Below are 21940 nucleotides of genomic sequence, written 5' to 3' on the forward strand. Positions count from 1 at the left end.
CAGCAATACATAAACCACCTGCAGAGCAAGGGGTTATGATAATAACAACATTAAATAAACTGTTAATGACAAGTTTAATAGTTCAGTTATTAGAAAAAATATTAATACTTCAACAAAATTAATTACTATATTGACAATCAAGATAATTTTTTGGCAACCCTCATTTGAAATGGTATCCATATGAAACAACAGTAGTGAGAAAAGAATCTGCTGCTTGTTCTTCTGATTCCATTTCCATGGTAACAGCTTGAAATTGAAAAAAGGTGGTAGTAACTTCAGTATTTAAAGAAAATCAACATGATTTTTCACTATTTTCAGTTTCTGGGAAAAAGGAATTGAGGAAAAGAATTTCACCTGGGTCTTCATAAATTTACAAAACATGAGTGACTGAAATAAATCTTAGTATCTCAACTATTTTGGTATTTTTAATTTTGTTTTTTAAAATATGCTTTACTGTTCTTAGGTACAACTTCAGTATGTCAAAACATGAAATGAAGATTGGCCACTTTATATCTCCTGGGACTGTTACAATAGTGTTTTTTAAATCCAGGATGAGTTCTCCATTGTTCTGAGAAATCTTACAGTGATTATGCAAATAATCTACTTTATCAAAAGTTGTAAGAGAAATAACCAGTTCTGACAGTTATAAGTGTCACAGGTAAAGTGGTTTGGAAACTGTGGTAGATAGAATAATCTCTCTTTAAAAGTCCTGACTGAAATTACATCCAAAGTTTCTGAGAATCAATAAAATCAAATTCAAAATTGTACTTCACAAAGTCTATTGCACGGTCCTCTAGAACAGGGTAGAGAGCAACAGTATAATGGGTATCTCCAGCAAGCTCCCTTGCTCATATTTAATACATTGTGATACACCAGGATGCTTCACACAGCCTAGAAGAAAGATATGGTCCTTGTTTTGGCAAATAAAATGTCCTCCAGAAAAAAGCCTATCCTAATGACAGATTTATTAAAGTGCATTCACTATACTGCAGAAAGAAAAAGTACAATTGGAAAACATGCTTTCTGTTAAAATACTTTCTTTTAATGATCTTTCCTGGCCAGGTAGTGTTACAGATGAATTCTTTTATCATTCACAAATACACTAGAAGCCACAAAACGCAGAAATACACATCCAGAGTCTGGTACTTTTAGAAAAGAACATTACGCAAGATTTAACAGCCCACACATCTCCCCTCTGTTCTAATATCGCAATTATTCCTTGATAAAGTGTGAAGATGTTGTTGTATCGGATGTCCGTGCCCAGATGCTGGCAACTTGTGGTGGCAGGGGTGGCACCTGCGAGGAGAGGCCAGGGCTGCCCTCTGCCAGCCACAGACAGCTCCAGCGGACCCACTGCAGGACACAGCTGAGCCCCTCAGCCAGGCTCCTGCTGCCTCTGGGCATGCGTATTTAAGAATGGGCCAAAAAAAGCCCCACCAAAGGGCTGGACGAAGAGAGGAGAAGGGAACAAAGTGTGTTTGATGTGTGTCATTATGCATCCCAACCACAAGGCTTATCATTCCAGAACTGAGAACCTAAATTTTGTTGCTTTTAGTTTGTTTTTAATGTGCACTGCTGTCCCTTTTTGGAAGGCTGCCCTACTGTACGAATGTTACTACTAAGGTAAATGAAAATAACACTACTATCACACAGCTGCTTACTGATCTGACATCTAATAGTTGATATTCCATACACATGAAGGCAATTACATACTGAAAAGACACACAGATGGTCTGAATAACATGAACAGACAGAAAATTTAGATGTCTTACTATATAACCAGGTGTCAGGCTGAGCTTACTTCAGGCTAACAAAAGCTTCTGCAAAAGTCTGTCACATGTCATACTTGTCCCATCATTCCTTCATGTGACACTGGTTAAGGAAACTGTTGAAATGTAATGATGCTAGCCAGAAGTGCAAACCTTTTACTGTATTTCTTGTACACTCTCTTTTAAAAACATCTTCACTGATTAAACAATCAAAATGAGATAATTCTGCTTCTTTCCAATTACGAAGTGCTTCTGCCTTTTCAGCATCAACAGAAAACCCCATATTCAGCAGTAAACATACCACTGCTAGCATTCCACATTGACATTTATAACAATTTTTTTCTGTCTACAAGAAGGATTGCTTCAGGACCTCTGAGCAGTCATCGAGCCAGTGCACTGTTCTGTGCACTGGATTCCTACAGTCTAAGATGATTGTCTTTTCAGTCCAATTCAACGTGCATTCAACTCTCTGGCTCTAGGAACCGTTATTATTTGATATCATAAAGATGTCAGGGTGCATAGTAGCCAGTTTTAAGAGAACACATGAAAGAGCAATCTTACTTACACCTCTTGATAGATGAAAATCGTAGATTGGTATAGTGTCAGGCTATGGAAGATGTAGAATCATGCAAGAACACTTGCCAAGTAGTCTTCTTGGGCAAGACCTAGCTGCAGTTACGTTCCTATATGTCATGGTATACAAGAAGTGCACCACTATCAAAACCATTCTTTTACCTTCCTTCCAGTATCTACAAATGAAAGTAGCCACGGCAACTGCATTTTAAACTGAACAAATATGGCTGCACGTTAGGCACGTTTATCAGATCGCCAATTTACATACAGGATGTCAAGTCTGTGAATTCCAAGCAGGGCATGGAATAGTTTGGTACCAACACAACCAGGGGCTTGTTACAGGTCTGCAAAGCAGCAGAACTTTTGGTTTCTAAGGCACTTGTACTAGTGTAAGCATGGAAGCCTATAACACTCAAGCACGTGAGAGAAAAAAATATTTGCAGATTACCTGTGTGGATTTAGGTGTCCTAAGACATATTCAGCACTTACGTGATCAGCACTTGCTGATTTTGTCTCAAATTGTTTAGCGTCATTGCTGTTTCTTATTTCTTTTTCCAGGTATTTCAACCTTCCTTTAACAATCTTTGAAACTTGTCTTCATGAGTCAGTAGCAGCATTTTTTTTTTTTCTTTTCCAGAAGTTATCAACTATACCATGACATTTTCAAAATGAGCTTTTCATTCAGTTAATTTAGCAAGGAAACCTGACTTTTAATTTTCAGAACAAGGAATACTTAGTAAGAGTACCTGCTCCTTCTGTATCTGAGATTAATTCTTCTGTGGGACATGAGTAACAGAGAGCAGCTGACTATGCACCTAATAGAAAAGTTTGTTTTAAAACAGACCCAGAGACTATTCTGGTGTGCCTTAATAAAGGTAATCATGACCTTGTTCAGCCAACTCTGGAATGCCAGTTTGATTAAAAAATTACCTGCCATAAAGAGCACTGTGTTAGTTACTTCAGTAGATAATTTTTTGAATTAAAATATTCATGTCCTAATGGCCAGATAGCAAGCCATTTTTTATGACGTAAATTCATACACTTCCAACTTAACATATCACCTTTCAAAAGTGGGGTTTGTTGCAAAACCAAAAATACCTGTTCTAACTAAAATTGTACACAATTCCACCTCAGTTACTAGCACTAAAGTTCTTGCTTGCAGGGTGAAAAAACTGAAGGTGGAAAAAGCCAGGAACCTTGCATCATTTCCCCCTATAATCATTCCTACTTGCTCAATGTAATGCTATGTGTCCCACAGTAATAATCAGACTTTGCATTTCTAATTGACACTTAAGTCATGAAGCATCTTCTAACAGGTAACAGTTACCTAATGTCTCACATCTAATTTATTTGAAATGCTTAGCACAATTCCTTATGATTTACTAACATGTATTTGACTATACAATTAGAACCTATGTTCTTTGAAGTTCATATTCACAAATTATAAAAACAACTTTACAGAATGCAAACAGTAATTTGCACCTGTGCTAGGAAAAGCAATCAGATAATACGCTGATATCCCTAACACTTACCTCTTCAGAGAGCTCCCCAAATACTGTTAGAACGTCTATCAGGAGACTTGCAGTATAAAAGGACTTTATCATGTTTCTGTAAAAAAGAAAACATTTCACTAACTTGGTAATGTCAGTCTTTCGGAATTACATTTTAGAAGTTGGCATTTTACATCATACTGGCTTACTTCAAGCCAATCATCACTATTTTTTTTTCTTTTAGTCTGATGTTACAGAACTTACTTCACAATGTTTAAATTTAGCAATATATTAGCTAGACTCCTGACTACTATGCAGGAAGTTTTCAGTATTTTTTGAAGCTGGTCATCTGTTCTGCACTTAGTTTCTAGTTTGCAGAGTTCAATACAGGACACAGGACATCCTACTTTATTTTAGAAAAAGCCTAGCAAAGTCATCAACATGCTGTAGTAATTGCTGTAAATCACACCACATAATGTATCATCATAACTATTTTAATATCACTGGACAGTAAAAACTATAACATGCTTGACTCCAAGCCCAATATTAGCCTGGGGTTTTAGAAGGCTTGCCAGCAGGTGATCAACCTCCTAAAGAACAGAAGGAGGACACCAGTTAATGTGTGAAGTCAGAGACATACAAGTAGCAACAAATCAAGTTTTCTGAAAGAGAAATGAATGCATTAAAGCACAATTCTTGTTTCAAGTCAAATTAACAAGAGTTTGGATACTCAAATTTCCTGACTGGTATCTGAATTCGAATAACAAAACCAAAGATTTTCACCTACTTATGAAATTGCCCAGCTCGGTCTTCATTATCTGCATACAAAAACATTTTCAAAGCATAATTCTCCACATGAGCAGAACCAACAATTTCCTGAGTAACTGCTTCATTATCACCAAATTGCTTTTTCATCTGAAAAAAGTTGAAAAAAATACATTCATTACCTTATTAAACCCTAGCAATTCTGCACTCTAATTCAAACACAATAAGAGGCCGCTGATTTAGACAAAGCCAAGTACAATTAAAAAAAAAAAAAAAACCCAACACACACTTTAATTATTTTACAAATCCCCAACTTCTAACATAACAAATGCTAAAAGTAGCATGCTAAAGAGAAAGCACATTCTTGAAGAGGAAGAAATACTATGAATAAGTAGCTTTGAATACCATCTTCAATCACAAAATACTTAAAAAAAAACCCCAAACCAAACAAAAAAGTTAAAAATAAACACAACTACAATATTGTGAAGGAATAGCTACAGATATTTTTTTCCCTTACTAGCCGAAAGACCAAGCACTCTGAAGCCTGTGTCAGATTCAACACAGTTCAATTGATAAAGTAATGTATGCTTTATAAAGGTACTGTAGGTCAGAGTGATCATGTGTCTCCTCTCTTGTAAGGTTATTTCACTGCAGTTCATTACATCTTTCAAAGTGTCTGAGCCCTACCTTGACTGGTCAAGTGACTTATGGACTTACTAGAATTTTCAGTGTAAGCAGTGTACTGCAATTCAAAGACCTCTTTTCAAAGATGTTAGAGTACAAGAATCCTCAGGTTTCCTAATAAAAATCAGTAAAGCAAATAACCCTCTAACAGTTACAACAGGTGGATTTACAGCTTCTGAATAGGCTCACTGTTCGCACATAAGTAAATCTCAGGTTATCCTTAGAGAACAAAACCAGGAACACTGCATGATACTAACCTGCAGCCTTTATTTTGCCAAAAGATTTAAAAACAATCTCTGGATGGCAGTTATTTTTCACTGTGCGTGTGAAGAAAATTTAATCATGCGGGCTGCATTTCTATATTTTTTAGATTGCTCCCAACTTTTCAATACATAGAATGTTGCCAGAAGTTACTTGATTTTAGCAGTGAAATATAAACTTTCCAAACAGAACTTCAAATTTGAAGACTTTTGTCAAACTCATACTTTCTATAGTTTTCAAGAAGTATTTGTGTTTTACAAAGTGTAATTGTTTTTTTGTGAGTGTATCACAATTTGTAAGTTGCAAGATATGTAACTGAAATGAAATATTGAAGTTAACTGAGGAAGAAAATTATTTGGTTTTATATATATATTTCACCAGCCTATATATACACCTTACACTCAGAAAATAATTTATTACTATACGTGATCTGATGTTCAGTGGAGATGATTTCAAATGCACAAATGACACTCAGTTACATATGCTTCTAAAAATATTAAAGTTAACCAAGTTGTTTACTTTTGAAATTACCCTTCACACAATCTGTGATTCAGTACAGCAGTACTGATGTTTTGAATAATGATTCATAATTTGAACGTAAAATCAAGCAAATTTGGTTTAATTTTACTAAAAACAATTAAATGAAACATTTACCTATTGGAAAGGCAAACCAACACAATCATATGTTTAAAATATTTCTGACAAACATGCATTTTGGATACAAAATCACTGTATTTAATTAATTCACATATTTGGAATATTAAGAAGTTTCTTGCAAAGAACACACCTGGTAATTTCCAGATATGTCTACACTGCTTTATTCTTTGCTACTATGAAGTTCAGGATTGCTTGTAAGTTTCTGTCTTAACCTCTAAAATAATCAGTTGTGGCAACACACAGAAAGATGTGAGAAACATTTAGCACAGACCTGCAGCACCCCTCTGTGTCCCCTGCTGGTTAAGGGCAGACTGAAAATGGCTGCTATTGAATTACTGCAGAGGTCCAACTTCTCAATATATCCAAGCTTCCTAGCCCCAAAAATGCTGTATTAGATCTGTTTAGAAGTGCTCTCTCCACCCTTCCACACTTGGCTACCTAGAACGAACTTCAATACCTGAGCATCAGTTGTCACACAGACAATCTTACCAGCAACTGAAAGATGAAACCATGGATTTTTGCTGGTTTTCTAGTCTTCCCAAATTTGAAACAAAAGGCGTAACTGAACACTGCAGACAGATTAGTTGCTGCAGTACAACAAGGGACAGAATAAATTTTAACAATTCTTAGGGAATGAAGAGGAAAATCTTTTGGAGTTTTAAACTCGTCTCTCTGGCCACCTCTCTTCCCTTTTGAGCATGAAAACTAGACCCATTAGAAATGTTAAAATTTGATGAAATAACACACCAAGAAGTCACTGTGCACTGGATTTTCCATTGCTAAAAAATCAGAGGTAAAACATAGCAAGAAGCCTAAGGTATGCATAAAAGACAAATGGTTCACGTTTCATTTTTTTTCTGAAGAATTGAAGGCTGTTGCAGTAGTTTCACACATTCTTCAGGCATTGCTATGACTAGATTTTGGATGGAATCATTAATACCGAACACAAAAATAACCTCTGCTTCATTTTTCAATGCTTCCACACAAGCACTTAAACCTTAAAATCCATACACTACTTCCTTTGAGACTATTGAAAACTACAGCATATGAACATAAACAGCTCCTGAAACTTAAGCTGACCATCTGTACAATGACTTTACCTTTCTTTGTTTAACTCTGTTCTGTTTAAGGTTGTTTGCTTTTTAATACTATCAGGTCCACTCAAAAGAGAGTAGCATAGCTATCTCTTACCCACACAGATAGACTGTGATTCATAGTATAAGATCCCCAATTGCTAACAGAGTATATGATCAAAAGTATATCTATATTTTAGAGAATGTTTTAAAAGCACCAAGGACCAGGCTAGACAGTCCTATAGCAGTGAAAGTAACTCTCAGAGACTTCAAGGAATCAAAGACAAATCAATAAAAAAAGTCTTCTAGAACTCCCACATTTATTTCTTAATGAATTATGATTTCTCATGAGAATATGTATGAATGAAGTATTGTAATTCATGTTGTCTAGACAAAACCTTATGGCAAATGTCCACTGTATGAAATTTCAGTTATGTTTATGCATGCACACATACATATAAAGACACATACACATATAGCTTTATCTCCTTTCAATCCTTCTGCCAATTTATTACACGCACCTTAAATTCATACAGTATGCCTTCATACAGAATAGTTGCTCCAATGACTGATGACAGAGGAAGGATGGTATTTACAGAAGCTTAAATAAAAATTAAAGTAATACTATCATGAATCATTTTAGAGAAGAGTAATAAATTCTACTTACAGCTTCCAACTGATCCATAAGTTTGGATAAAAATTTACGGCATTCTGGGGTTTTACTATCAATCTTCATCCCTGTTTGCATTGCATACAAACGACCTTTAAAGGAGACAAAACATACAAAAAAATCAGAAGTAATTATCTAAGGCAAAACCCATAAGCAAACAAAGCAATGCGCCCCCCACACACCACCTCTGAAAGACAAACTCATCTTGTGGTTTTTAACAATGTACTACTACAGTACTAGTGAGCAATGACAGTGAAATCTAGATACGTTCAGTCTTGCAGAGATACTAGTAGATATTTTTCTAAGATTTATGCTTTATTTTTCTCAATGAGTATTTCTGCTGATTTCAGATTGATGCTTATATCGCTATGATGCAATATTAAGTGCCTTTGTAAATAATCACCATCCTCGTTTGCAACTCTCTCAAACAGGAACTTCAAGTCGATTTTTATCTCTAATTATAAATGAATAATTTTCATATGACTTACATATATGTACAGAGTTTATGGATATATCTCAAAAATGGAACTTCATGTAGCAGGAACTAGCTAGCTTTAAAACTCCACTTTAACAAATGGAATTAAGCATCTATTATATCCATGCATATGCATACATATCATCGAAAGACAGAATACACAAATCTGATCTTTAAATCAGACAAGACAGACTTTATTAAACTTTCCCTGCAAATAAAGTTGCCAGTTTTTCATATGATCTTGAAAATGAATGATTAACATCTGATTAAAAATGATCTTTTTTACTACCAAAAATCTATGAATTCTGCACTTGGCAGAATTTTACATGCTTTGTGAAATTCTGGGTAAAACCAAACCACAATTATTTACTAGCATTAACACACAGAGAAGGGAAAATGGACAGAAACATTCAGTAACCAAATGCAAAATATTTTTCACAAAAAAAATTTCCACTAACTCACTCCTGACCCTCAAGGGAGTCCCACAAAACACCTTCAAAGGCAGAGTTTACAAACTAAAAGCCATAACTCTACCAAATATTATCATGAGCTAGTTATTATGGCATACTTTAATGTCTTTCTTCCTGCAGGGCACAGAGTTCTGCAAGTGATCCTTACTTGCTTCACAGCTTTACCATCTCTCTCCTTCCAAGCATCTCTCCATGCACTAGAGATAGCCTTTTCCCTTCAAATTATCTCAGTAAACACGAATATAACACAGTTTTTTTCAAACTGCACTTATCCTGATGTTTCCTGCACAAGAAAGCATTATATGCTCAAAAGTTTGTCTACCTTTTCCACCTATTATCAGCCTAATAAAATCAGATCTCTCTCTACAAAACTTAACTAGATTCTGCTGGTGAGCATCATAATTTAACTCATCTTTCTGGATTTTAAAAGTATTATCTCAAGTTTCACATACAATTGATTATTCAAACCAGACAAAGTGTACCTTCCTTATCTGGGACTGCAAATCTGACAAATTTTTGAATGTTACAGCTGTCGGGCTGCCCAACCATTTAAAGACCTCCCCAAAATAATAAATAAAGTACTTGTGCCCTCCAGTGCCTCTCTACTTCTACATTTACAATTTATAAAACAACCTAGCACTTTCGTATTCAAGTTGTCAGTAAAGAACAAACACGTAAAAGTCTACTCTGAGCAAAACTTCAGAAATGAATAAAGGCTATAAACAACTACAACAATTGACCATGACAAATGAAAGATGGCAATTTTAACAAAAATTGCTATGTAGGTCCTATGCTATGTAGGTTTCATCAAGTGACAACAGTAATACTAAGCTAATTACTCATACGTACTCTTAAGCCCACCTTATTTATCTTCAGGATGCTCATACGTTAATATTAAATATTATGAAAGCAGCACATGTAAAGTTGAAGTTACATTTCAAAGAAAACCAAACACAGAAAGATACAGAGGTGTGTACCTAAGGCACTCAATTTAAGTTTACTGGCAATTAAAGTACCACAATCACATGATGAGGAGTTAATACTTACAGTCTTCAATTAAACTAATTTTTAAGTACATACTTGACTGTAAGCTCCCCTGAACACATTTCATGGTATGATTTAATACTGTAAAACTTAGGAATTAACACAATGGATGCTAGACCTATGGGCCATCTAGATCAGTTACTTCTTTCTGACAGATGCAAATATCTGACATTGTCAGAGGAAAGTAAATTAATTTTAGACTGATATAAGTTAGGGCGGCATAAATTCAGAATACCCTTGGTTGTTACTGGATATAGATTTATCTTACTTGCTGAAGTACACACCTTCATATTTCTCCCAAAATTCACTACATAAAAAGAACTCTGTTTCCATATAAATGGAAATCTTGCAAATGTCTAGTCTTGAGGATCAGTTTAATCATTAAAAGATCTGCTTATCTGTTATCTGCTTAACTGTTACTCTTCTGTTACCTACGTGTGGATTTTTTTCACATTCATTGCAAATACATCCATTTAAATGGTGAAAGCAACATAATTTTTTTCCTCAATAATATCCAAAGGGATGACATTTATATGCTTTGCAGACAGCCCTAAAAAGCCAGCCCTCTCCCCTCTTAGGATTTCAGAGACTCGAGAAAAACTCAAAGACTCCTTCAGGCATTCCAATGAACAAATGCAGAAGATTGAATCTTGAACACAGAGAGAACACAGGTCAAAGAACAATAGTTACAGATAAGAAACATGTTTTTCCTGTCTATATATAAATTTACACTGCGGGTGACATCAAGCAATGTTCCATACCAGCACCACTTTCCTGCTAACAAAAGACTCTGGGACCAAGGCGCCCAAGAGTCCTCAGGTCATTCAAGACTGAAGGACTATTATCCAAAGCGTACATACATTGTCAAGAAAACATGAGGGTGCTCTAGCAGCAGCTCTACAGATATTAAGAACAGAGACATCCTACAGACAATTAATGTCACCTGAACTAATATTAAATGTGTTGCACCTGTCACCGCAATTACATCTCTGTACCACGCAACTGACTACACCAGACAGTTACGACATCTAGCCATCACACCTCAATTTGTACCAATGTCTATATAAATTGGAAAGGAGATTTCCTGCATGATCTTAACTGGGAAAAGGTCAAAGCACACAAGTTACCCTAACAAGAGAGTCTACTGCAATCTTTAAGAACTTTCAAAGTTCAGAATTTGTGCATACTCACTTCTTCACATACAGTAATATGTTCAAAAGACTTACTGCATAACAAAACCTGCCCAGAGACAGGCCTCTGATGAGGCAAACACTGAGGTAAGGGCAAAAGCTATTTGTTCTTTCTCAATTAAGTGGTGACCAAGAAAGAGTATGATGTTTGTGAAAACTACCATTGACAGAGCATCATTACCTAACAGCATTCACTACTGAAAGGGAGTCTTGACTCAAATACCTTTGATAAAACAACCTGATTGTAATGAACAACTAGGCAACCTGCAGGTCAGAAAATGCAAACCATACCCTACCACTCAAAATCTCCTGGAATATCAGTTTCGATTGATGAACTGAAGATACAGAAGGAAAGTATATTCTCCAGTGTTTGAAACTCACCAGTGACAAAAAATGTTGTTAAATACATTTAGGCGCACTTACTGTTTTACTCAGTGCTGGTCTAGTCAAAAGTGGGGCTTGGGGGCTCAAAACCTCTATCAATAATCATTAAACTTATCAAGCAGACAGTAAGTGAAGTACTTCAAAAACTGAAAGAACTATGAATTCCTCTGATAGAAACAGAATAGGACAAAGAGAAATAATTTGGTATTTGCCTCTACAGACACTGCTGAAACAAAAATCATATTCTTTTAATGTTTTGAAATTTTGCTTTTGAAATTATCTATATGAAGAGCAGTATGGAAGTGAATCCGAAAGTAATAAGTAATCCCTTGCTTTATTACAGACAACAGGAAAAAGTGTCTACTAGTTCTACTCTTTGCATTTTTGTGTATTATTATTACATCTTATTCCTAAGGCAAAGAATCTTAATTTATTTCCAAACAGTAGTTTTTCCATGTCTGCATCTTTTGTCATTCTTCTCTCTGTTCTCTCTAATTTTGAAATGTCCCAAGTATTCTATATGAAGGCTATCTGTAAGATCGTGTTGGTTTTGATGATACTGCTACCTTTCCCAATTAAGGTGTCAGAAGACTCTTACATATCTTTTACATTTGTGTGTAGTTTATCACACAAATATTACTTATGGTAAGCATACATGATAGTAACTGAAAGATATGCTTTGGTCTAGTGAAGGAAATCTATTATATCCTTTTTCTGTTTAACTTGCAGCAAATGGGCAAACTCACTTTGTAACTGAATTTTCAGCAGCAATGAGCAAAACATAGTTTTCCAGTGTCAATATAATCAGTGAAATTTTAAACTGGTAATTAATGGTCAAAGAACTGTCCTCCATGTCTATGTTGACAGGTAATCTCAGTAGCAAAGAACTGACAAGCAAGAGGCCAAAAGTTTACTGCCTCCATCATCTCTGCTGAGAAAGCCCAATGTAACGTGAGTTCAGTCCTGTCCACACCCCCCATCTGAAAGAAAACAGAGTAATTATTTACATTCCTTTAATACAGCTGTTCTGGTTTCTGTAATATTGCAAAAGCAGTAGAATGTATTATTACTGTGCTTGCTAAGTCACAAAAATTTTGCTTTAATGCAGGTCATTCAATTTCTAATAATTAGAAGTTTATCTCCTGAATGGTATGGACACCACCACAGAAAGAAATCCTCCAGAAAGAAATCCTCTTAGTGTTCTGTATTACAATTGCATTATTTCACCTTTTAAAAACACTGCACTTGAGATGCTATTTTACATCAAAATTATTTCAGAGTTCTCTTCAGAACTTCTCTCTATACATGGAAAAATGTTTAAAGTGCATGTCCCTAATGACCACAGTAATATACTGTAAAACTAAACAACTAGACTTACAGGAGCCATTTGCTTGGTAACTTTTGATAAAAAATTTCCTCTATGAAAAACTGAGCTGCTGAAAATTCTGATATAAAAAGACACTAAAACCATACATTGTAGCTGCAAAAGTTTTCAAGTTTTAAAGCCTAAATGAAATATTTGAAGAATGCAGACAATCTTGGAAATGTGACCTGTAATTCTCACCTCTCTTCACTATTTGTGATGAAGATCTGGAATAGCTGGAAACAAATAAATGAATGCAACTATTGGTTCTTTTTAAGCTCGTTTTATGCACTTGGCTTCATAACAGATACAAGTTTTTTGCCCCCTTTATCCAAATCAAATAGCAGAAAAGATTTTTGTGTGACCAACAACAGTAGTATATTCATAAAGTAAAGCACTAACGAGGTAAAGGAGGCTACATAGAGCTAATGTCTAAATATTATAAGTAGATTTAAAGTCATTTGTAACCTTTTATGCATGAAGACAGAACTCTTTTGCCAATTATTAACTAAAAGAGGGTTTGCACTCAGTTTGCAGACAGGACATTTATCTTCAAATTCATAAAGACTTGGTAAGTAATCATTCTCAGAAAAACGTTTAGCCAAGACAACTACAAAATTTATGTCTTGATTTGCTGCCCTTAATCTTTGTTCAGCAAATATTAAGTGTGGGTGTGCTGGAAGGAATTATACACGGAGCTTTACAGAAAATTCTCTGCTTTTATTTATGTCACGTAATACCAGCACAATTTCAGAGCGAGTATTTTGTCTTTAGTACATGCCAGGCATTCATCCCTAATACACAGTAAGTTATTCCAGATTTATGTTTGGATAACAACTGAAACTCCCCTCACTCGCATTTTAAACTAACTCTGTGCCAAGTAAAAATACTGGAGAACAAAAGTTCCAGCCAGCAAGCATGCACAATAGGTTGATTCTATCTTCTAAATTCTGTCCTACTATCCATCTTTCTTTTTCCTCATCTAACAGGATCAAAAGATTACAGTTCTTTTTCCCCACTTGTATTTAATTCTCTTATATACAAAAAAAATTACTAGGAACTGGAATATTTTTGACATTTAATAGTAACAAATTGACATCAAACAGTAACAAAAAACACTGCCATAAACTTTAGCCATATTTTGATTCTGATTAAGAGATGAAAGCTTTTTCGGGCTGTAATTTATTACTCATTCATGTTCTACATCTTCCTCTTCCCTTTGTCAAACCACTTACAGAAAAATGTTTGTTAACTGCTTGGTATAGGAAGACAACAGTTGGAATACAAGTGTGGGAAGCAAGGGACAAAAACATTAAATTGGATTGTACTCCAACTACTGCAAATGTATTTTCATAAAGAATGCACCTGCAAAGAAAAAAAAAAATGAATTACTCTTGCTTTTGTGAACATCAATGTATCATACTTCATTCATGTAATTCCTGCATGCAGATTATAAATATATGCTATTTCTACATGGCTAAGTCAAATTTGTCTGAATTCAAAGACTTTTAAAAACAGATTTAATAGCACTGGCAAACAGACTTGGAAGGGCCCGATACCTCCTCTTCATTATATGATGCTGAAGGAAACTTGCAAAAGACAAGGCAGCATCAATTCAAAATCTGAAACACTCCAGAGGAAACAAATTACTTTTAAATATTTATTTTCAAGTAAAATTAGTTTAAGGAGAAATGCAAGGAAAAAAAAAAATTCTGAGACCAAAGTGGGGGGAAGGAAGACTACACACAAATTTAATTAAGAAACTCAAAACAATTAAAGGGTAGTATCATGACCCCCTCCTCCCCTCAGATTCTTTCATAGTATTCTAAATCCTGCGGAGGAAAATGCATTGAGAACAGTATATTTCAAGGCTATGTTACATGCTAGACAAAATTTGTCAAGTCAAAACTATCTCAAGTAAAATGTCTCTTACCTAAACTTACTGAAAGTTATAGTAAACTACATTAGAATTCATTGTTATTTAAAGAATAGCAACTTGTGAACAAACTAAATAGGTGAAACAAAACTCGCAATTACAAACAAGAGCGCTAATTATTAAGGTTAGATGACAAAAGAAGTAATCTAATAATGACTGCTATGAATCCTAGGAAATCACTCAGTATTCTACACTGCCATTCTTCAGCGTGGTTTAAGGACCAATTTTAGTCTTGTAAAATTTGAGTAAGAGATCTATATGTGGAATTCATAGCTTTCTAAGATTTTGTACAATATTTAAACTATGAGTATTTTTCAAAGCTTGTCCCTATAGCCTAATAAAGAAAATTAAATATTTCTAATTAAACCAGAAAAACTACATTAACTGTAGGATTTATAGTAATTGAGATCTCAAGAAGGCAAAAGCAGGAGAAGGCAGCTACTCTGGATTAGTTATGGTCAAGTCATGCAGATAAAACAGCTTGTAGTGATTAGAGAACAAATTTGAAGCACTCCTGTGGAACACCCTCTAGTAGGGTGGAGCTGTGGAGTCTCCATCTCTGAGGATATTCAAAACCTGCCTGGACACAGTCCTGACCAACCTGCACAAGCGATCATGCTTTGAGCAGGGGATTGGACTAGGTGACATACAAAGTGCCCTTCAACCTCAATGATGCTGTGATTCTGCAAATTAGAATGTTGAAGTTGATGCATCCCTTCTTCAGAAACAGCGCAAACCTCAGGGAGGAAATGACAGTTCTTAATTCTACTTCCGGAGGTTCAAGTTGAATAAAGATCTACCAAAAAAACTGTTAATTATATGGTGTAAAAATGCATGTTAGTATATTTACACGGTACAATTAAAATTTAAGAGTTTTATACAAATACACATACCTCAGAAATAAAGTTTCAGTCTCTGAAGTACACTTGTTCTATTTTATGTTCTCATTCCTATCTCTGTCAGAGCAGATTATTTTTAAGTATTACCTATGTAATCAAAGCAAGTGCCAGAAATAATACACAATAATTAACATCATCTTTGATTTTTGCTTCTGCCCACAGTTTGCTTCAAGGACTATGGGTTTTATGTATTTATCTTTGTTATTTCAATCACTTCTCATTGTTTTTCTGTCTCCAAAGACAAACCAGAGTTTTCCACTTAAAAATCTTTGAAACAAATCAGAACAAACAAGCTAAGACTGAAGACAGGAAAAACAGAAAGCACAAGGAAAAAAAAGAAATTGATAAATATTTTTAATTTATACTCATAGCACAACCAAAACAAGTCTCACAGTACACTACGAAACGGATATCTACTTCTTAAATATTTGACCATTTCGATGAACTTATCCTGAGTAAAGAACAGATTAAATCTATTCTTCAGTATGTAATCTCTAATAACAGGCTTTAAATCATTTGTAGTATTAGTAGCACACAAAAGTTTTCTGCAACCAGCAATATAAAAATACGGAAAATGTACTTTTACAAATGGATTATATAAAACTAATACAAAAAATGAATATCTAAACTGGAAAGCTCGGAAATTTGATCTTATTAGATAAGGAATGTTATAAGAACACTACTTTATGCATTTCAATTCTACAATGCCCCAGTTAAATGAAGTCAGTAAGTACGTGCAGAACCTCTGCACTGAAACACATCAAATACCAGTACTTTTATTTCCATTAATACTTCTGAATTACACGCATCTTCTAAATTAGTCATTCAAAATGCATCAATACAATAAAAAGTTGAATAAACTAAAAACTCAATTAAAATATTTGTCTGTTATTAGTCCTCTGCTTTGAGGAAGGATCAGTAAAAAATTAACAGTATTTCAAATGCAAAATTACACAGTAACTATATTTCCCAAGTTCTGAGTCAGGCCATGAACTTTATTTTTTGTCTTTTTTTTTTTAATTAAAAAAAAAGAGTCTTATAACTGGTATGCAGTGAGAAACTTGTTTCATGGATGTCTGACTAAACTTCAAAGTAAAAAGCCAGTCACATTTAACAGATGGGTATTTCCGTTAAAAGCTGAATGACTTGATTCAAGAGGTTGTCAACTAGTTGTGGAAAAAAAATGCTCTCTTGCTTTTCTCTTCTGCTTGATCCCACAAAACCAGAAATGTCAACACCATAGTAAGATCCTTCAGAAGGATTTCTCTGGTGCTTTTCTATCTCAAGTATTTGAAAATTGTAGGAGATTTTCTTCACGTCTTTTTTAAACAGATCAAGCCTACTGATCTCACATGAATGCTTTCTGATGTTTACCAGACTGTAAAGCAAAAAACATCACAGCCCTGCTTTTCTGAAGTTACGAGAACATTTTTTCATGTTGCATCCACTGGCTATGCAAACACTGTTGTGTGTTAGGATATTATATATCACAAAACATCGATGTTTTTCTGGCAACTCACGGGCAACTTCTCAATACTTTTGAATTAGAACATCAGTGGCCAGTAAGTAACGAAGTATAAACTACCAATCCTCTTTGAAAAAGAGCTTAACAACACTACTGAAAGGCTACAACAACAGCTATTAAGGAAAATCTTGCTTTAAACACTAAAACATAAGTTTGCAGAAGACAAAACTACCTCTCAAATCTTGCAATTTTTCAAAAAAATAACTTCTGAGTCAAACTGCCTAAAGCACAGTTAGAGATATAATTTCTTTAGTTATTACACAGGCCAGAGATTTTTTTTATTGAAGTCTGCCTCCTTCTGTTCGCAGAATAACATCTCAAAGTAGTCAAACAGTCAGACTTATCTAAGTTTTTAACGTAAGAAAGTTATTTTATTTTCCTTTTTCTAGGCAATCAATGTAGCATCCTTTACTGGTATTCCCTTATACCTATCGAATCAGCTGACCTTTACTGAACCTGAAATAGCTACATACTTACTGACAATGATTAACAAAATAATATGAAATGTGAGAAAAACTATCATATGGGGAGGCAAGCATTTTAAAAGGTGGTAGATTACCACAGTGTCGAATACTTACACTAACCATAAAGCGTCTAATCTCTGTACAAGAAGAATTATTTTGTGAGATAATGTCCTGTACAACTTAAAAAAATTAGCTTGGTTTCTTTATTTCTCTACAATCTATGTTCCAAGTAGAACAAATTTTACAAATTTACAGTATATACTGTCAGGAAGCAAACATATTTTTATTGCTTCAATTATGTCCATCTACTAACAGTGGCTAGGGCTAAAAAAAGTAACAGTTTACAAACAACATATAAAGCTACTAATCATATGCTGCTCTGAATTTGAATACCTAAAAATGGAGTTAAACATGAAGGCTTTGTAAGGAATACACAGGACTACCAGAAATAAAACTATTTTTTAATTTTTGCAGTCTTTCTGTCAAGTACCACACAAAAAGCATTTGTGATGTGTTATGGTGCACAAGAGCATCAATATTGTTCAACATTTTATTTTTCATGTGGAACATTATGTGGCAGTTGAAAAACACAAATCATCCCTGCTGCAGCTATTCATATTGTGTAAAACAGAGATTAATGTTCATCAAATTACAGTTTCTTTAAATCAATGTATGCCAGCAATATTAAAAAAGCAGGAGTCCTGTCTTCACCCCATGCCACTGTGTCTTGTTCCTTGTCTTTGTCTGTGTGGAAGTACAGCTGTTTAAGCGGTAGTGAACTGGTCTGGCTGAAAAACAGTTTATTGTTGTTGTTTTTCATCACACAATTACATCAATGTTTGCTTCTGAAGCATGTTAGGTTTGGGAATGAGATGCCAGAGAAGGACTACAATATCCTTTTTAGGTGGCAGTGCTGTTATGCTAGTTTAATGCTTCAAATGAACTATACTCGAAAACATAGGATGAAAAAATTTAAAATGGTGTATGTGTAACTGCCATTCAAATTCCCAGCTTTGAGAGCACACCTCTGGCACCAGTGGATGCTGAGGAGAGACAAAAATGGTAAGATGAGCAGTAAATAGTTGCCCCTGACAATTTTATTGCTGAGCTACAGAAAGTAATTTTAGATTGCAAACACATCTTACTGAAGTTTGCTTGCTTCTGATATTCAAATTAGTTAGTGTAGCAGCTCTTATTATCAGAAATATACAAGTGAAATTGAACTAAAATGCAATAAATCAAAATCTAGCAAACACATGTCTATACTGAAAACTACTGTGCTGTGGAAAACTAATATTAGGACCAAAGCCTTTGTCTTGGGATGTACCACTCCTGGCAACATTCCAAAGCTATAAACGCCTTAGTCTTTTCTTGAGATTGATAGTTGCATCCATCATGTGACCAAAATTCAAATGTTCCCCCTCACGCAGTGGCTGTGCAAGTAGCCTTGTAATGGAACACGCAGCACTGTCCCATCACACGACCTTTCACTGCAGTGTCCCCTTGGCTGGCTGCTGTGCCACATCACCCTCCTGGTCCCACAACACGCATGGTGCCAGGCACACGCCTGTAGAAGAGGCTGGCAGAGGAGCACCAGCCCAGAGAACACCACATGTTCCAGCACACACCAAGCTTTTCTCTCGCTATTCCTTCCACACAATACATTACAGCAAACGTATAGAGCTCCTCCGAAACACATTCCAAAGGCTCAACAAAGAGATGTTCAGTTTTTTTCAGTGAAGCATCTAATGAGAAATGTCGCTTTAACTCCACAAAAAATGTGTCGCTTTCAAAACTTTATCTGAAAATTATCCTGAAAATTTTTTGTATACCCAGACTTAAACTCCAAAAAAACCCTGTCTTTTTAGGAAAGCTTTTACTATTCATAGCGTGCTAAAAGTATATACATTTTTTTGACAGTAGCAATATTAATAATTAATACTTTGGGATTCCGCATAATTGTTCCAAACCCACAATGTTCAAAATTAATGGATCACAAACCTTATTTTTAGTTCAAAGACAGAATTAAAATGACAAAAAAATTCCTGTGAAATGGGAATTCTGCATTTTAGTCAATCCAGACAAACTCATCAACCGTGGGAAAAAATAAGTGTCATCAGTGGAACACTAGTGAAAATTAATTCTACAACTTTGTGTATTTAAAAGAACAAAGGATCCAAGCAAGACCCGTCTTGAAAAAGAGGTGCCACTCCTTTTTACTTTATGTAATAATGTAATAAGAAAGATATCTCTAGAATATAGTCTTCACTATACTCAGCAACGAATTAGATGTGCTCAAGTACTCAAATGAAAAAATAAAATGTGCAAATTTTCAGGCTACTTAGGACAGACAATGCAAAGAACTTTACAGAAAATTCTAATTATTCAACAGAGCTATTTTCTTCCTGTACGCTAAAACAGTTTCAGAACGAAAAAGACATTAAGAAAAATAGACATCAGCCACCAAAACATTTCTGTTCTAAAATAAAGACTTGTATTCTGTCACCTACACTAAATACTAGTATTTTTATTGTATAGCCAGACAGGGTGTTACATCTGATAAAAAAAAACCCAAAGAAATAAAGAAAAACAAAAAAAAAGTGCAACTTGACCTAGCTGGTGCCTCCTGCCACAAAAAGTATGACTTGTCCTATGTTTTTCCAGTAAAAAAGAGCGTGTACTATTGAGAACATCCAGTGTTCTAATATGTGGCTATCTTGCTTTTCTGGTGGCACTTTTCCACATAAGCACAGTATTCCTGCATAAAACATAAAAATTAAAATTATCCTTCTGACACTGAGCTGACATTTTTTTCAGAGCTTTCTGAAGCCTGAATTTCATGAGGTCATCCTTCTAAACTTAAGATTGACTTACAAATTAAAGTACTGGTTGTACTTCTAGTTTTTATTTAACTCTTTTTGAAGACAAGCTATTGGCAAGTAAACCCCCCAAATGACCTTCTCCCATCTCAATAGAAAACCAAACAACATAAACATACATTTCTGGTGATCTGCTAGTCTTAGAAATTTTCCCAGTATGGTGATTAACTGTGACAGGAATTTAAGACTACTAACAACAGGCTTGCATTTCTTAATTAACTGTGGAAAGCCTTTTAGAAGGGCTCACGGACCACTCTGATGACCATTAGCTCAGAAGCCTCAGAAGTTAGCTTTAAAAAATGTACATATTAATTTAAAAGATTTACAGGAAGATAAAATTATTTTTGCTCTGTTCATTTCAATAAAACAAACAAAAAAAGAGCCACCCACTCTCCCCCTTAGAGAACCCTAAAGAAGCGATAAAGCCTCACAGAAAAGAAAACGAACAGTATTAAAAGAATTAAAGACTCTCAAACCCAAACTGCTTACTCAGGTACAGGACAGAAAAGAAGTCTTTTCAGCAAAACTCTGAAAAGACTTTTTGCTATACTTATTAGAAGAACTATCCCGACACAGAAGACTTGACTCTACACACGTGCGTACAAGCACGGATTTAGGCTGCTGGCATATCCACTACGACTGCAAAGAGGCTTAACTCTACAAAAATAGACCACATGAAAGGCGGGCCGGGGCTTGCAGCGGAGGCGGCAGATAAGGAAGACCGCGAACACCCCGTACGGCCCCAAGAGGTGGGGCTTCCCCCCCGCCCCCACTTCTCCGCGCAACCCAACAGGCCACGCGGGCCCAGGGAGGGGGGCGCTTCGCCTGGTGCAGCGACCGGTGGCCGGGGGGCGGTGGCAGCCCCAGCCGCGGGGGGCGACGGCGGGACGGGACGCAACGGACCGGGCCCGGCCCGGGGGCCGGCGGGGCGGGGCGGCGCTGCGGCCGCCTCACTCACAGTAGTACGCCACCACCGGCTCGCGCTTGTCCAGCTCCTGCGCGGTTCGCAGATGGTGCTGGATGCTCTTGAACTGCGGCGGCAGCGGGGGAAGCGCCGTGGCCGCCATCGAGCGGGCAGCGACGCGAAGCAGCAACAACGGGCGGCCGACAGCGGCTCCAGGTCCCGAGCCTGGCGCCGGCCGCTTCCGCTTCCGGCACGGGGCGCCGGGGCGCGTGCGCGTGGGAGGGCTGCCTGCCGCCCGTGGCCGTGCGCCTGGGCAGGGCGCCCCCTGCTGAGCGGGAGGGACGGGGGAGGGAGCGGGCGGCGGGGCTGCTTCGGCCCGCCGTAGCCGGGCAGGTTGGCCCGCCCGCCTGCGAGGCCCTACAGCCTCACGCGTCTCCTGCGTGCCTCGTTAGTGTTTGAAACGCG

General features: G+C 36.2%; 1 protein-coding gene across 3 annotated transcripts in view; it reads right to left on the minus strand.

Moving 5' to 3' along the window:
* Positions 1-21718, minus strand: part of VTA1 (vesicle trafficking 1) — a 43686-nt gene extending 21968 nt beyond the window's left edge. For 2 of the 3 annotated variants that reach the window (XM_068398949.1, XM_068398941.1), the window contains exons 1-4: positions 21530-21718; positions 7940-8034; positions 4620-4747; positions 3875-3950 (exon numbers count right to left, since the gene is read on the minus strand). In XM_068398949.1, coding sequence (XP_068255050.1) covers positions 3875-3950; positions 4620-4747; positions 7940-8034; positions 21530-21638 — 408 coding nt within the window. In that variant the 5' untranslated portion in view covers positions 21639-21718. Of the gene's footprint in view, positions 1-3874; positions 3951-4619; positions 4748-7939; positions 8035-14103; positions 14234-21529 lie in introns of all 3 variants that reach the window. The other variant, XM_068398957.1, reaches the window with a different exon arrangement.
* Positions 21719-21940: the final 222 nt, after the last annotated feature.

This window comes from Nyctibius grandis, chromosome 1 (genome assembly GCF_013368605.1).
Source record: "Nyctibius grandis isolate bNycGra1 chromosome 1, bNycGra1.pri, whole genome shotgun sequence".
Taxonomy (NCBI): Eukaryota; Metazoa; Chordata; class Aves; order Nyctibiiformes; family Nyctibiidae; genus Nyctibius; species Nyctibius grandis.